At 32.3% G+C, this 17,513-nt stretch overlaps 1 protein-coding gene across 2 annotated transcripts in view; it reads right to left on the bottom strand.

The window, feature by feature from the left end:
* Positions 1 to 1,508: 1,508 nt before the first annotated feature.
* Positions 1,509 to 17,513, bottom strand: part of LOC149079660 (uncharacterized) — a 35,112-nt gene continuing 19,107 nt past the window's right edge. The window contains exons 5-9 of one of the 2 annotated variants that reach the window (XM_089240269.1): positions 11,097 to 11,274; positions 8,307 to 8,451; positions 8,118 to 8,185; positions 6,353 to 6,486; positions 1,509 to 3,917 (exon numbers count right to left, since the gene is read on the bottom strand). In XM_089240269.1, the coding sequence (XP_089096395.1) occupies positions 3,852 to 3,917; positions 6,353 to 6,486; positions 8,118 to 8,185; positions 8,307 to 8,451; positions 11,097 to 11,274 (591 nt within the window). In that variant the 3' untranslated portion in view covers positions 1,509 to 3,851. The remainder of the gene's footprint in view (positions 3,918 to 6,352; positions 6,487 to 8,117; positions 8,186 to 8,306; positions 8,452 to 11,096; positions 11,275 to 17,513) is intronic. The other variant, XM_089240268.1, reaches the window with a different exon arrangement.

Here is a 17,513-nt window from a genome sequence, read left to right as displayed (position 1 = left end):
TGTAGGCCGCTGTGTATTTTCTGCAGCTGCTTTTCTCCCAACAGATTGTTTCAAAAATAATTTCATTTTAATTTCTCAGATTTCTATGATTAATAATTTCATGCATTCCTTAACATTACATCAGTGATTATGCACATTCTAATGACAACCATTATTATCATTATGGTACAGTAAAACTCTTTTAACAGTCACCCTTCAGATGTGGACACCCATGTTTTATGGCCAAATTAAAATACCCTAACAAAAAAAAGCCAACTTAAAAAATAATGTACTTTGAACCCAGTGCTTAACGGTGAATCTCAGATGTGTCACCCACCATTTTCATCATTTGTTCCATTGGACTAAAGCCCCTATACGGACACCAAAAAAAGAAAAAATGTTTCTAATTATGCTCATTAGATAGCAACACAAGTTCTGATATTTTATCCACTTTTTGGCTACTTTCCAATGAAATTTTAGATTGAAGTTTGTTGATGTTTGACAATTTCGACAACAGTTTTCTGGTTGTGCTTGTATATTTTACACAAGTTCACGCTGTTTAAAATGGACAGCTCTAGTAACCTCGTCTCTCTATCACTAAAAGAAGAGATTCTGAAGAGTAAAAATTAATGTCATTGAATACAGTGAAAAACTTAAAATTGGCACGTTCATGCTCTTGCAAATGAATTTCATGTCGGGAAGACAGATATGTTTCATTTTAAAGAAAAAGAAACATCAGCAAGAAGAATGGCCTGGAAACCGAAATCAAGCAAGAAAAAATTAATTTCAGAAGACAGAGAAGAACTTCCAATAGACCCAGTTCTGTACGACTGTTTGAATCGTTTTCATGCATGTCACAAAACTGTATTCAAGAGATTATAGGTGAACCTGCTGATGTCAATTATGAAGTAAAAAATCACCAAAAATTAAGGGTGTGATCATCAGCTGGCCCTCATGCAGCAGTGTAATTAAAACTAAGAATTGCTGAATTTGCTCAGCTCCTTTTCTTATGTGACTCTTCTGAACTTTAATAAATCCTTAATAGACAAATCTGAATAAATCTTCATTAGATTTTTGTCTCATTAAGTGCGAAGACCAAGGACATTTTTTGATAACCATAGCTATGATTATCCAATATCATAGATGAAAAGTCAAAAGTTATGGTAAAAAATCTAGTAATATTGAACAATGGAGAAACAGTTAAATTGTTGGTTAGTTACATACCCTCGTTTAAATAGAATTAAGGAGCAGGGCACGAGACAAAAAAATTAACAGCCAAGTCCTAAGAGCCAAGCATCCCCCCCCCCCCCCAAGGCTTTTCCAGCACTTGGTGACCTTTCTCATATCGGCAGAAATCCTTATATGAATTCTGGAATATTTTTGCTGTAAGTAGATGACATAGAAAATTTTAGTTGTCAATACCAATCTTTTAGCTGCCATGGTGACCTGCTGCCTGGGATTCACCAAGCCTTAATTTAAGGATGTTTTGCACGCAGCCAAGTTGTAGGGTTAGTACTATTTTTTTTTTACATTCAAACTTCATGCTCATGAACTACAAAAATCCTGATTGTGAGGTATTTTGTTCAAGAGTTTTATATGAAATTTTTTAAGCCTAATTATCATGTATGAATACATGACACACACACTGCTGCACATTATATAGCCAAGATATTACGGTAATTAAGTCGAATTGAATTTCTAAACTTCTATCCACGCAAAAGACAAATCAGATTATGTTGTGTCAGACATGAATGCATTAGAGTGTATGTAATACACTTCAATAAATAATGATCAAAGATGTGTGCATGAATTAGAAAACTTGAAAAACGAAGATCAAAAGAAACCTTAATTTAGACTTTAAAAAAAAAACTTTTCAAATACAGTGGATCCTGTGTGTATTATAACATTTCCAAAAACCATAAAAAAAACTTGTAACAGAGGAAATCTCTGAGTAAATTAGTAAAAGCTGGGACAAAAATAAGTCTGTCTTAAGTAGGAAAACATCCTAAGCGTGAACGTTATAAGTTGGATCCACTATAAAAGGTTCAATTTGCATACAGCTCATTCATACACGAACAATAAGAGAGTAATTATTAAAAAAATGAAATAAAATCTAAAATTTTATACAGTTGTCAATGTTTTGCTTTTACATGCCAAAAACTTTGTTTCAAGTTATTAAATACAAAAGATCCTTGTTTTTAGTTCTTGTTCAAGTCCATATCAGGATATAAATCACCTCAACAAGCAACACACCAGCATTGGGAACAGTCAGGAATATGTAAATAAATAGTATATAGTTAATGATGATAGAATGTACTGATCACAATATGGTGAAAATGTTGTGACAAACCCAATAATAAAACCCACTGACATTCTAGAAATCAGTTTCCATAAAACGCACAGCTGTTTAGCACACTAAGTACAGAGTAGAAATTTTCAATTCCATAGTTTTCAAAATTTTTCTGCCTTTAGGATCATTGCATAGTTCAACACTACTAAAAAGCATGAAAATAACAACTGATAAAGCAAAAAGAAATAAATTACACATGTAAATGATAATAACAAGCAAAAAATAAATAAGTAGTGGTGTTACGAGTACCTTGAATCCCTGATAATCTGAGTTGCAAGTCGAACAGAAGGTATCCGCTAAAAATGCTTCAACTTGCAATCTCGGAACACATAAGAAAAAAAGCTTATTTAAGAAAAGCTGTGACACTCTGAACAAGTTGAATTTGATAGTATTGTCTCACAGACTATATACTTATTTTACAAAAAAATAATTTTCTTTCTTTCTTGCATAGAATAGACTGTGTCGTAGCATTATAATCAAATCATACACACGCAAAGATGTCACAAGGGTTTGGAACAAAATAAGCAAGTTTCCAATTGAAAATGTTTGAATTGAATTGTTTCCATGAAAATTTGAGTATCGGTACAGATTTTCATGTTACAAGTAACTTACAAGGGAATGAATTAATTTTAAACGTATAAAAATTTATTGAAATGATACCAGTTTCTGACATTTCTAGTACCAAAATGCATCAGAATCGTTTTTTCACTATAAGAGACTTGTATGATACATAAGAATTCAAAAAAATTACGAGATCTTAAATGACTCAGATATTGTATTTTCAACTGTACTTTGCCGGGGGAGAAAAAAAAAAGAGGGCCACAGATGGAAATGAAATGACACCTAAATAAATGTGAATTTAATATTAATGAATACTTGCAGCTTCAAACTTTCACAGTATTAACTGTCAAGATATCAACAACACTTAAGGAAGGAAATTCAAATGAAGCATACACATTTCGTAAATGCACATATAGAATATCGACACACACAAGTGACATGGAAATGCAAAAAAGAAAAGTTTTCTTTCGCTGCAGGATTTGGCTTGGAAAGAATGAAAAGAATTGCTACACTTCTATCGATTAATACCAATTTCGATCATCAACCATAATTTTACATACCGTGTTAATGAGACTTCACTAAAATTGTACCTGAAAATCCCCCATCACGGACATCTTAGGAAATGGATGGCAGAACATAATCGCTCACAGAGATCTGTGTGGATACATTTATACATTTCAGATGAGGCACAAAATATCTGAATTTCTCTAAGTGGTTGAAAGCAGTTGTTAGGAAATAAGCAGTTATGCAATTCATCAGAAAACTTTGCTTTTATAACAGATTATGTTGGGTTTTTTTCCTCCAACTTGTTTTTTCTCCACATCTCTTAAAATTTTTTTCCTTCCCTACAAAAAATTTAGCTGTGCATCCAACCAGCATGCACTAAACTTTTTATTTCTTTTTTACTTTTCTTTTGGCTCGACTAACAGCGTTCAGAAGCAAAAAGCCACAGTTCATCTTTTCATCTGTGATGGTCGATCCACTTTGCCATCCCTCTGTTGACAAGTTCCTGATTTATAAATGTGCTCTGAAAGAAAAAAGAAATATGTATATTGTTGTAAATGAGGTAAACCCAATTATTTTGACGCCCCAATAAATTGTTAACATATCATGAATTTATCACATCCGCGGTGACTATGTATAATTCCCAGGTCGTACTGGTGTAAATATTGTTCCGGATAATTTCTCTCACAAGTCCTTACAATGAGCAGAGGACGAAACAAAATGCAGGACGTCACAGATTTAATAAAGAAACAGCTATTTACAGATATTTACAACCAGAGATCTGTATCGAACGTGATAGACAAATAATAAAAGTGATCAACAGATAAGGTCTGGACTTCCTGATACAATTTCAATAACTGCATAGTTCCGCAAAAGTGAGGCCACTTATGAAGGCAAAATAAACCTTCTAGAAAAATTTCAATGATTCATGTGGCATTTTTACATTTCTGGTTTGGCATCATCACATTGCCGAAACTGAGCTGTCGCCAAACATACCAACTTGGCAGTATTTACAGAGAATAGCAACACCGATTATTACAGGTGAAATAATAAAATTATAAATAATCACTATTTACATAATTTTCATAACAATATAATAAATCGACAATGAAATTACTCAAATTTACAGGTATTTAGGTTATTAATCTAGGTTATTTGGTATTTTTTTTCTTAAAGTTATTCAGAATATTTTTTTTATTTTATTTTATTAACACAATTAGTAGTTCAAATACTATGGGTGTTTAAAAATAATACTGAGAACAATGTTAAATTCTAAAGATAAGTACAGTAAAACTTTAATTAACCGTCACCGCCCAGACCAGGGCTGTGACGGAGAACAGAATAGGATAACAGAAATATCTTAACGCATACGTACAGTAACGTGATTTCACTGAGAGCTTGGGAAGGAAATGAAAATAAAATCATTTAAAAGTGAATAATACATACACATTATATTTAATTTTACAAACAATCAATATAAACTTCAATATAAGGTCGGCCCAGGCAGTAGCAACATTGAAAATAGAGTCTCCTTTATGTTGTATCTCTTCAAAAATTCTTTGACAGTCATATTCATCATCAGATGAAAGCAAGCCTTCAATTGTATTCACAACAAGCATCACAACAGCCTTCGAGTTGTATTTGCTGGGAGATTCTCCCAGCGAATACAACTCCACTTATCCAGCCTATGGACCAGGGCATAATTGAAATATAAAGTGACATTACAGAAAGCTTTTATCGAAGGCTTGCTTTCATCTGATGATGATATGACTGTCAAAGAATTTTGGAAGAGATACAATATAAAGGAGACGCTATTTTCAATGTCGCCACTGCCTGGGCTGACCTTATATTGAAGTTTATATTGATTGTTTGTAAAATTAAATATAATGTGTATGTATTATTCACTTTTAAAGGATTTTATTTTCATTTCCTTCCCAAGCTCTCAGTGAAATCACGTTACTGCATGTATGCATTAAGATATTTCTGTTATCCTATTCTGTTCTCCGTCACAGCCCTGGTCTGGGCGGTGACGGTTAATTAAAATTTTACTGTACTTATCTTTAGAATTTAACATTGTTCTCAATATTATTTTTAAACACCCATAGTATTTGAACTACTAATTGTGTTAATAAAATAAAAATCGAAAGTTGACATCAGCTTGAGATGATTGATCCTGTTGTGCATTCGGATTTGTCATAATGAATTAAGTTTCGTTAGTGATTATGAAATCGAATGCCAAAACATGAAATAAAAGTTTCGCCTACCTCAAAAATATTAACAGCCAAAATTGAGAAGACTGCATGGTTTGTGATAAACGAAAGGAAAGCAGGTGCGATAATATCCATATTGAAATGGCCGGTTGTCACCAGTTTAGCTATCTGACGTCTTAGATTATTCCGTGACATAAAGTAATATGTGCAAGTTAACAAATAATTAACATTTATTCAATTGACTTAAGAGTGAATTGTATGCAACAACAACAACTCTGCAATATTATACAGGTACATGAGAATATCGTACAGAAACGTGAGCATGTGAGACGACTGTAGAGCCGGAAAGGGTGCACGTGTCACAACAGCAATCTCGAGGGAGAATATTGTGTCACCACAAGTGGCACTAACACATTTAAAACCAACAAACTGCAATTAACGTCTCAAAACCAAAGGATTAAAAACGAGGGAAAAATAAAAAGCTTCATTTCTCGTGGCATTTATTCTATGAATCAGCATCAGTCTCATTATTGCCTCATTACCACTGGAGTGGTGTAACCTACAGCCACAGATTACAGCTTTGCTTTCATTGCTTCAACTTATGCTTTTACTTTATCTCTAATTTCCCAATTCATATGTTAATTGCTACACAACAGTAAATAAGAACAGTGACTAATTACACAATAATCAGAAAACATATTTCAATAATTGAGGTAAAAATTTAGTCTTAAATGAAATATCATCTCACCGAAACGCCTTGCACCCTATATAGCTGAACATATGGAGTTCCATCATCATGATAATCAACAACAATGGCTTGCAAAATTTGTCCTTGGGCCAGTTCTTCAAAAGATGCCGATGCTTCTGTAGTCCATCCCAAATCTAAAAATATTTTTAATAAAACAATTTTGAAATTATTAGACAGCAAAATTTCTTCGCGAAATAAAATTGAGTGAGCCTAGCATCATCTTGCCAGTCAGCAAAGTAACAGACACTGGTGCCAAAATCACTGGGAGTACAGAACCGGTCTTGGCATGTTGACAGAGGAGCCATAACAAGGTGAGAGCAACAAGTCAAGTATAGTTGATGAGAAAAACGACATGCAAACTCCTAGTGAGTCGTCTCTCCCACTCTTCCTTGCCTTCACTCTTTATTTTCGTAATCTATTTCATTAATCTCTGTAAACGTTGAACACAAAAACTACTTCAATTAATGTAATTTGAACTTGATGTGTTGATGTTTGAGTAAAGGAATCAGTTCTGTTATGGCACATCATTGTAACAGTAGTTATTACACACAACTAAATATCTAAAATACCATACAGTTGTTTTGAGGATAATTTAGCCCCTTCTTAAGTGGAAATAATGATGGAAGAAAATGGTCTGTTATAGCAGAGTGATAGACTTCCTATAGTGGACGCAAATGTGAGGTAAAACAAACCTTTCCTTCAGCCCTTGACCAGTTTTTTTAGTTAACAAGATTCACAATTAATTGGCTGACAGTCTTTCTCAAGACATCAATGGTACAACACATATTAACCATAACATGTACTGGTATAAAATACATGACATCAATGGTATTAAATACATGACATCAATGGTATTAAATACATGACATCAATGGTATTAAATACATGACATCAACGGTATTAAATACGTAACATCAATGGTATTAAATACATGGCATCCATGTTTGTTATGGCATAGCTGCCAAGTTTGGAGAATGAGAATTCTGGAGGTTTTCACGCAGATCCAAATTCTGCACAAAAATAAATTTAAACAGGATCTTTTAAAACATTTTAGGGATGTTTTATTAGTTAAAGGAAAATTTCAGGGATATTTTCTTGTTGCAAAAACTGTGACATTGTGCAAGCCATCACCAATCATGGCCAACGAGTAGGTTAAAGTACTTGGGTTAAATTACCACTCAAACATCAAATCTAGCAAACCAAAAAATCTCCATTGGGCCCGAAAAGGGACATATGGATAAAGCAGATACACGTGATCGTGCCAATTTTGGATTTTGAAAGGCCGGATTGCCATTTCCTGATTGGCAAATTTTGTTTTTTCTCCCAAAAATGAAATATTTTTTTTGTGATTTGACGAAATGGTGACAATTTACACAACACTTATGAAGCAGCAGTTTTTTTTTTTTTCAGGTAAATTCTTGGAGAACATTTATTTTCCTAAATGTAGGGATTTTTTACAACCACGGACGAAATTTGGTAGATAAAAGAATTTTTAGGGAGTCCGGGAGATACAGTAGAAATCTGGGAGACTTGGCAGCTTTATGGGCATCTTTTTCTCAGTCACCTAGTTGGTCATTTTGCCTGTTGTGGCCTTCTATTTGTATCAAAAAAAGAATGTTAATCTACATTTAACAGTTCCATTTTCACAACTTCTTGCAATGGCTAAATGATTCAACTAGCAATGCATTGTGACATGCACTGTATTTATAAAAACATCCAAACAAGAGTAAGAGTTGAGTAATCTTTTAATTAAATGGCTACTTACCACTTAAAGGCTGAACATTAGCCAAGTAACATTCTGATGCCTGGAAAGGCAATGTCATGAAGTCACTCCTGAAAATGATAAAAGAAATGGACAAAAACCGTTATCATGTCAAATCTATGTAAAGCTACTCATAAAGACATCGTATTACATAAACTTCAAAAGGAAAATCTAAGAAAAACTCATGCTCACCTGATTTGCCTTAATGACGACACTGGCACTGTTGAGTAACCACCATAGTCAACAAATTTTATTTCACAGTCTTCATTTTCATGAACGTAAGTAACTTGAGCCCTGTACCAACCATTCATGACCATAGCTGCACAAATCACATTAGCTGAAACAATAAGTCGGTGTAATTTATTACAATTTATCGTGACCTATTTATCACACTATAAATAACACACTTTAACCGAATTTAAATGCAGTGCAAGCTGTATTTTCATTTATATTTTATAACACAACATAGCTCCCAACTTTGGGAATAAACATTCAGGAGGTTTTGGTGCGGATCCAAAAATTCTGTACAGAAATAAATGTAAAAGGGATCTTTTAAAACATTTTATGGATCTTTCATTAGTAAAAGGGAAATTTTAGGGATATTTTCCAATTGCAAAAACCATGCTACCGTGCAAGCCATGGCTAAGAAGTAGGTTCAACTCCTTGGGTTAAATATCTCTCAAAAATCAAATCTCGCAAACCAAAAAATTTCCTATTATCTCCGGACATATGGATAAAGCAGATACATGCCATCATGCCAATGTTGGATTTCAAAAGGCCGGATTGACACTTGCTGATTGGGGAATTTTCTGTTTTCTCCCCAAAAATGAAATATTTTTTGTGTGATTTGGCAAAATGGCGACAATCTTCACAATGCTTATAAAGCAGCAGTTTTTTTTCCAGGTAAATTCTTGGAGAATAATTTTTCCCTAAATGTAGGGACTTTTTACAATCACAGGAAAAATTCGGGACATAAAAAATGTTTTCGGGAGATGAAGTAAAAATTCGGGAGACTTCGCAGCTCTGATGCGATTTCAATGTTATTCTCAAATCATTTGACTAAAAAAATTAATTCAATAAACTTTATTTACACATGAAATACATGAATAAATCTAATAGACATCAGAAATAAAATCCAATATCTAATTTCAAACCTTTTATTTAAATAAATCATTTTATGTATCCTTATGGATTGATTCTGGCAGAAAAATTCAAATCAAGCTCTTTACAACCAAAGGTTGTGCTGCTAATTACCTTTGTCTATAGTACCGTTTTTCCCTGCTTAAAATCCACAAATGCAAATTTCACTACTTTGAGAAAAATGTCATAGTATAATTTGCACATGCAAAGTTCATTCACCAATACAGAAACTTAGAGAAATAAATGGGGTTATGTGTTGGGTTTCTGCTAAAATAAATGTAGACTTTTCTACTGTCATCTATATACCACCTATAAATAGTTAAAGAATAATTTGGCTGAAATTACTTTTCAAAATATTTACTCCAGGAAATAAAGCTACTAAGCAGTTGCGTATACAGTGAAACCTGTACAAAATGGAACGTCAAGAGACTGAAACAATATTCTGTTTTATAAAGGTGCAAATCAAAGCACTAATCATTGAACAGAGTATATTTTGTTTCTGTTAATGTTATGTGCAGTGGTCAACCAACCCTGCAAAGGGCCATTCAGCATCAATTAAATAAAACAAATTATATTGACAAGATTGTTTCTCGTGCAATTGGTGGATGTGTTTTTGACTTGCATGATGTAGCTTAATAGTTAACACACATTTTTTAATGCATTTGGGTAAAAAAACAAGCAAACTCAAAATGTTAATATGAAAAGTGAAGTTGAAAGCCCAATAATATTTATGTTGGTACAAAATCTATTATTATTTTGAATCAACAATTAGAACATAGAATTCAAGGCTTTATACAAAAATTATTCCTTTGGTTTTTAATCAGGGAACCCTAGTGTTACATTGTAATGCATTGAAAATAGTTGCAGTTCAATTCCCTATATTTTTCTGCAATTTTTTCCATGCACAAGATCTAGAAATAGAGCAGTTTTCTTTCTGCACTATATCTAGGGATTAAGTTCAAGTCCATATTTACCCCAAAGATCTTCTATATTTCTTTTAATCACGAACTTTACCACATATCAGTAACATGCGTACCATACAAGGTTACTTTTACTTCAATATCATTGAAGTTATGTAAAGAAAAACAAAATTTACATTTTGTGATTTCAATCAATGTTTTTTTTTTTTTTTTTTTTGAATCAATCTGTGTACTTTGGAGCTAAAATATAAAAGCTTAACGAAAAACTATGGAACTATTTGATATTCCTCAATTCAAGACGAGATTCTCAATCTCCAAAAATTACTTGCTCAATCTTCAAACTGCTTGGATGAATTTCTAGGATATATAAAGAAAGCATATCAAACTGAAAATAGAATCCTACTGTTAAGGAAGTGAGCATGAATTACACAAGTTCACTAACTGGAGGATGTACCTAGACAAGATACGTATTGAGCTCATACTGAAAGAGACAAAGAACATCTGAAGAGGAAAAATAAGTCGTAAATTTCGTGATACATTACTAGTTGAGATAATGGTTGACATTTTCTTATATGTAAAATTGTAACAAGCGTTGGGAAAACTTAAATAAAATATAATATAGCATTAAATTTGATTGGCAGTATCATGGCAATAAAAATCTTTCAAATTACTAGTTTATTAATATGTATTTGTAACAAATAATAAATTGCATAATTATAATTCAATATCAATCATTTGAAATTACCAAGTTTTATTTTCAATTAAAACCAATTTTATTTATAATTGTGATAAATTTTAAGAAAATTGATATTCTTCCACTGAATATTTGGTATTCAGCCATATCACCATTTGCCCCATCCCTAATAAATGCATAAGAAATTCTCAATTATTTCAGTAAGAGAATTCTAAGAACCATTCTCACGTTCTATCACTGGAGGGAGACGTGGAGTTTCTCCCTGGGAATAACATGCTGTCATGCATTGGTCAAGTGTACTCAAAGAGGAATATGTTGGATGGGTTGGCTGCTGGAGGAAGAAATGACCGGCGCTCATCATACTGGACAAGATAACATCACAAGAAGTGCGCTCTGGAAGATGAAGCTACAAGCAAGATCGAAAAATTATTTGCTTTATCAAGAAATACATACATATGGTACTTTTTAAAAAAACTTTATATATAAGTATATAATTATTTCATTCAAAATGAAATAATATCTACAAAATTAAGAAATATATTTTAGAAATGAAACCTTTTAATTATTAGATTGAAAAATGAAAGTCTCAATGAAAATCCTTCACAATGATAGGGGGATACGGTTGCATCACTTGTGGGTCAAGTAAAATTCCCAAGCAAAATTACATCTGTGATAATGCACTTCAAACTCTATTTTGAAATCATACTTCACATACCCATGGTCATCACACTTATTAGAATTTCATCTCATCAGTTACTACACAAGTATTCCTACAAAAGCATCTGTTATACTCATTTATTGCATTAGAACGGTGAACAGCTGCGAAGCCGAGTTAGCTGATGATAATGTAAATAAGTTCAGCCATAAGCGAAATTTCTTTCATTTGGCGAACTAAATTTAGAAACTCTCCTTGAGAAAACTCCTCTTTCTCTTTTTACAGTCATAATTGATTTACTTCAAAATTTTTCACGGGTGTTTATGAATAAGATTCTTATGTTATATAATATTTTTCCATTATCAATTATAATTACATGAACATAAAAAAAGTTAGATAAAAAAAGACAAAAAAATAAAAATAAATAAATAAAAAATACATATTTCAACACTTGAGGGTATAAAATAAATTTTTTGCAAGCTTTCATTTCTTAGAGGCAGTTTTACACGGAATCTTGCACATTATTGGTAGAAAATAATTATATTAAAGAAGTTATTGTGTATGCATCTTCCTTATGCAATAAATACTGATTTTATCATAAAAATTAGAACTTTGCCTGGTTTTAATTTATACAAAAATTGACACTTTTTAAGACAAATAAAATTTAATTAGTCGAATGGTCGACACACTTCCGCTCTACAATGGAGAGCCGTCATCAGGACCTCGTGGTCAGAATTCACACAAATGAGTCATGTTTTGTCTTATAAACATGTCAATTTTTGTATAAATACTGATTTTAAATATTTCCTTAGTACAGTCAACACTTGTTATAACAACCCCCATGTTATAACGACTATTCCATTACACAACAACAGGTTGGATAAGTCCTAAATGCATTCATGGAACGATTATCATATGTTTCAATTTCAATATGATCCTCCCAATATAACGTTTGTTTTCGACGGGAAGAAGGGGGTCATTATATTGAGTGTCAACTAGCATCTTTCTATTCTCAACACTCGTTATCTGTGTTCTCAATGCAGATAAAACAAATGAAAAGTTCTGATTACAGAAGCTTCAACAAATTACCATCAAGTACCATTTTTCGCTGGTTGATTTGCATATATATTTTTTCTTTCTCTTTTGGATCAGTGGGTTATTTTTTTTAAACTTGGTTTATTTTAAAATAAATGAAAATAAAATGAAAATTTTCATAATAAACAAAATCAATAATAATATTAAAAAAAGAAATGCTTTCAGAGTTGTAATAAATAATCTCAACTACAAAAATCTAAGAAATAAAATAAACAAAAACAAATACACTAAGACCTCGGTTAACGCTACTGTGATGTAATACGTGCGAAAAAGTACCTTTGTAAAAGCTTATGTTAGTGAAATTAATGACAATGCACTATGAACATTAGCACACAGTTACAGTGGAAGTGGTAACCATCAATACACGCCAAATACAAAAGATAAAACTCAGAAAACTAAAAATTAAATCTTCAAACATCCAAAAAAATCTACACTTGAAAAAAGCACAACACACAGGAATTTATGGATATTGACCTGTACTCGAATGGCCATCTTATATAGTAAGACTAACATAAGATTTTTTTTATTTTTACATTGCTTGTGCTAGAGAGTAGCTCTGAACTATATTCGGAATCCAAATTTAGCTATAGATTTTACTTATCATTATTGTCCATATAAAATTTATACATATTTATTTATATAATATATATGTTAGAATACAGAGATACAGTAGAAGTACAACAAGTACAGCTTGTAATGAGAATCTGGCTATAATGGGTGATTTGTGAATGATTGTAAAATAGCTAATATTAAAGCTACAAAAAATATTCAGTTATAGCAAGGTGAAAATCCAGTAGCTTTCACTATTACGTCAAAAACATTCTCCTAAAAAAACAGTTTTTCTTTCTTTCCCTTGGAGTGCTAAATGAAAAGGACGGATCACTTATCATTGCACATGCTCATGATTAACATTAATCTGAGTTACTCTTAACATAGAATTTTTTATCCTCCCCCCACCCCTAATATTTTTAGGCTTCTCCAGTACACAGCTGGGATATAGGACTGTGGTCACTGACAAGACTTATTTGATCAGAAATTGCCATTTAATTATGCTTTTTGTTAGCATTTTGTTCAAACTTTCCGATTGGCTGGAAAATGTTCATACAGCTATGTAAGTGAGCAGTGATATAATAATTAAGAATTAAAATTGTTTGTTCAGTCCACTGAATCATTTTGAAAATACTAAATTTTATGCTAAAAGGTCCTAGAGAATCAACTGCTCTTAGATAAAAAATAAATTTCATGAGGGAAAAAAGTTTGTTCATTCTGTAATATCAGAACAAAATAATATCTAAAAGACGTTTTAATGCTGATAAAAAGCAGCAGTTTTCAACAATCTATAACTTGACTGAGCAAAAAAATTTAAATTTGATTATAGAGAGAGGTGTCTGTTATAAAGACAATCTACTGTGATTGCGAGCTCTTGTTACAACAGGCTTTTACTGTATATACGATTTGATTATTGCAGAAACTAATTATGCAATCAATCTATCATTTAAGCAGAAAGAGAATTAAAGAATTTGCTGAGTTTATATCAACAAAAAACTAGGTCAAGCTGGGCATTTTCTTTTGTGCACTTCTTTTTAACAGTTCACTAGATGGATTGGTTTGATAAATGAGAAAGTATTTGTTTCTTTTCTGTAAATATCAAGCTAACAATTGATTTATAAGGATCATGCACAATCCTGCTGTATTGTTAAAGAGTAATTCACATTACCAGTTTACTCCCAAAGCGGATGGGATAAAAATTTTAGTGGAAACTTTTTTTTTAATAAGTGAAGAATAAGGATGTATTGTCAACAATTTGTTGAATTAGCAAGTGATTATGGCTATGAGTTCATGGACAGCAGGCTAGCATTTGTGAGACAAGTATAGGTATCCCTTGCTTTTTATGTGATTTCACTTCACATGATTTTCAAAAGTTAATTCATTCCCATCATATGAGGAACTACACTCATACGAGGTTGCAATTTAAATATCCACAAATGGGTTAAGAAACCCCAACCTGCATAACTTGGACTGGAATTTAATCTGCTACTACTAAACCAGACATGTACCTCGTCCATATTCCTCTGTGGAACTTCTAACAAATTGGTACATGTTGGAATGTGTGTATATGTGTAGTGAACCTTCCGTGAAGTTTGTTTCTGCATAATGTTTGTTATGTGATAGTGCTGCCACCTCTTATCATTTTTTCTAACCATGCATGAAGTGTAATGTTAGAAACTGTGAACGAATGTGTGTTTTAGAAAAGTGTAATGTTAGAGTTTAATCTGCAAGCTTATTTCTAAAATTAAAATTAAAATCATGACCTAGTTAAAATAAAAAAAACTGAATGTGAGGATGTATAAATGGGGGAACACTCAAACTCACTCATCAGATTGAGTTTATTATTAAATTTATTTTACTAAACACACTGGCAATTCCATCAGAATTTTAATTGAAGAAAATGATCCTATAGACTAGAATTGTTATTTTCAAGAAATATTCAAAATTCTCTGGCTTTGCTACCAAAGTTTTTATAAAAACTTTGGACTCAACTGAATCTTGATTGCTTCATACAAAAAGCCTATCACAACAGGAGAGAAAAGATTCACACTCACCAGAACCAGTCCATCATTTGATTGAAGAAAATAAAAATTACTAAAATTCATTCATAAAAAAAAAATTTTAATAAATTCATTCATAAAAAAAAATTTTAATAAATTCATTTATGAACATTTACTTTGCAACTGGGAGTAAAGTTTATTTTTTAACCTTCTGAGGAAATCTCTTATCTCTATCTCATCCATTTAACTCATTTTAAGTGATTTTTTTCTTGGATGATTATTTTGCTCAAAAACAACACTATAAAGCAAGGGACACCTGTGTGTGAAATCACAAAAAAAATCTAAACTAGGACATCGCTCTGAAAAAAGCAAACCTCAATTTACAATGCTGAAAAGGTACATGGCTGTATAAAGTAAGGCGAAATAATGATTTTTTTTCCATCAAAATAATTGTATTAAAATAAATAAATGAAAAATTCTGTTTTAATACAAGAAGGACCGCTGTTTCATTATACCTAGAAAGACCAATACCAGTCAAAATGACCACAGGTTGATTTTCACTACATACTTCAAATTTACTGTAAATTGTATATAGTATGTTTATATGTACGGGGTGATTATAAAAAAACTATCCCGATATATGGGGCCCCTAACTATCATACCATTCACAGAAACTGAATGAAATTTTGGCATAAGGTATTTTGATGTATGCGCTCAAGAATGATATGGAAAACAACAGTGTCACTCTAACAGTTACGGTTACAGTGAGAAAATATCAAATGGCAACACCAAGTTTTTTGTATTGGAATGCGATCTCCATACTGAAAAACACTAAATAGCGCTGGAATGGCACTTGTAGCACGAAAATCCCCGGAGCTAGGCAAGAAAAAAGTAAAAAGGACTTTGCCGTGACTCAGAGCATTAATGTTCGTTTCATTCGTCACACCGTTTCTTCGGCTGAGATCCCAGCCTGATTAGTCCCCCACAAGGTCACGTGGAAAATTTGTGAAACACAATAAAATGCTTTATTTTATGCTGCTTCTCTGTCCTTATTGGTTGTCCTCACTTTTAGCCTATCTACCGCCGGTGATTTTCATGCTACAGTTACCGTTCGAACGCTATTTAGGGTTTTTCACAATGGAGATCACATTCCAATACAAAAAACTTGGTGATGCCATTTGATATTTTCGAAATTTTCTCACTGTAACCGTAACTGTTAGAGTAACACTGTTGTTTTCCATATCATTCTTGAGCGCATACATCAAAATACCTTATGCCAAAATTTCATTCAGTTTCTGTGAATGGTATGATAGTTAGGGGCCCATATGTCGGGATAGTTTTTTTATAATCACCCTGTACATATGGGTGTACAAGGTATTTAACAACTGGCTGTTGCGAAGATGCATTTATTTTTTGGAAAGAGAAAATTCAACTGCCTTTGCAGGGAATCAAACTCAAGTCCTTTCACTTTCCAGGTGAATACCCTAGCCCAGTAGAGTGCAAAGGCAATGAATATCTCAATTTTTCCTTGGAGCTCATGTACACTGAAAGGGACCGTACATGGACGGCCGGATCTGACTCAGGTCAAGCTCATAATTGCTGATGCTGCTACCAGATGGTGACTTATGAAAGGATGATGCCACTCTCTGCTATCCATACAAGGTTATTCGATTTCCCACAAAGGCAGTTGAATTTTCTCTTTTTTCAAAAAATAAATTCATTTTAGCAACAGCCAGTAGTTAAAAACCTTGTATGGATAGTGGAGAGTGACATCCTTTCATGAGTGTAGGTAAGTAATAAAATACAAATTAGGAGATATTTTTTTGAATAAAATATTACACAATTAAATGTTATTTTAAATTTAAATAAATTTCTCATATCATAACCGATAAAAAAACTGATATTTTGAACATTGTAACTACAGTTAAGTTCACACATCACACTTTTTACATTTTTCAATACCTGTTACATTACAAATTTCTTACCTACTGAAAATGTACCGCTTCTTATGTTATTGCATAGGGGAATCTGACATCACTGTCCTCTCCCTGATATCATGGTGATTGCTGTTGTTATTAGCGAAATTCTGATTTCTGAAGGTTCTTTAAGGTTCTTTTCTAGCTAATTTCAACACAAAGGGGAAACTTGTTTTATATTTCTTTCTTTTTTACAAATCGACCAAGTGTTTCTTGATGTTAAATAGAATGTTGTAGAAATGTTCACTGGCAAATGAGTGATACTCAGGTTGTTTTCGAGCCATTTCATCAGCACCCTTCTCTGTTTCATTGTAAAACTAAATGGTTTCAGGAAATTTTTCCTCACTTTAAGAATATATATTTCAAAATT

This window comes from Pholcus phalangioides, unplaced genomic scaffold (genome assembly GCF_987345545.1).
Source record: "Pholcus phalangioides strain wild (caught in Gottingen) unplaced genomic scaffold, Ppha-v1.0 ptg000012l_1, whole genome shotgun sequence".
Lineage (NCBI taxonomy): Eukaryota > Metazoa > Arthropoda > Arachnida > Araneae > Pholcidae > Pholcus > Pholcus phalangioides.
The sequence above is the reverse complement of the archived record's forward strand: the minus strand, read 5'-3'. Positions and strand labels throughout refer to the sequence as shown.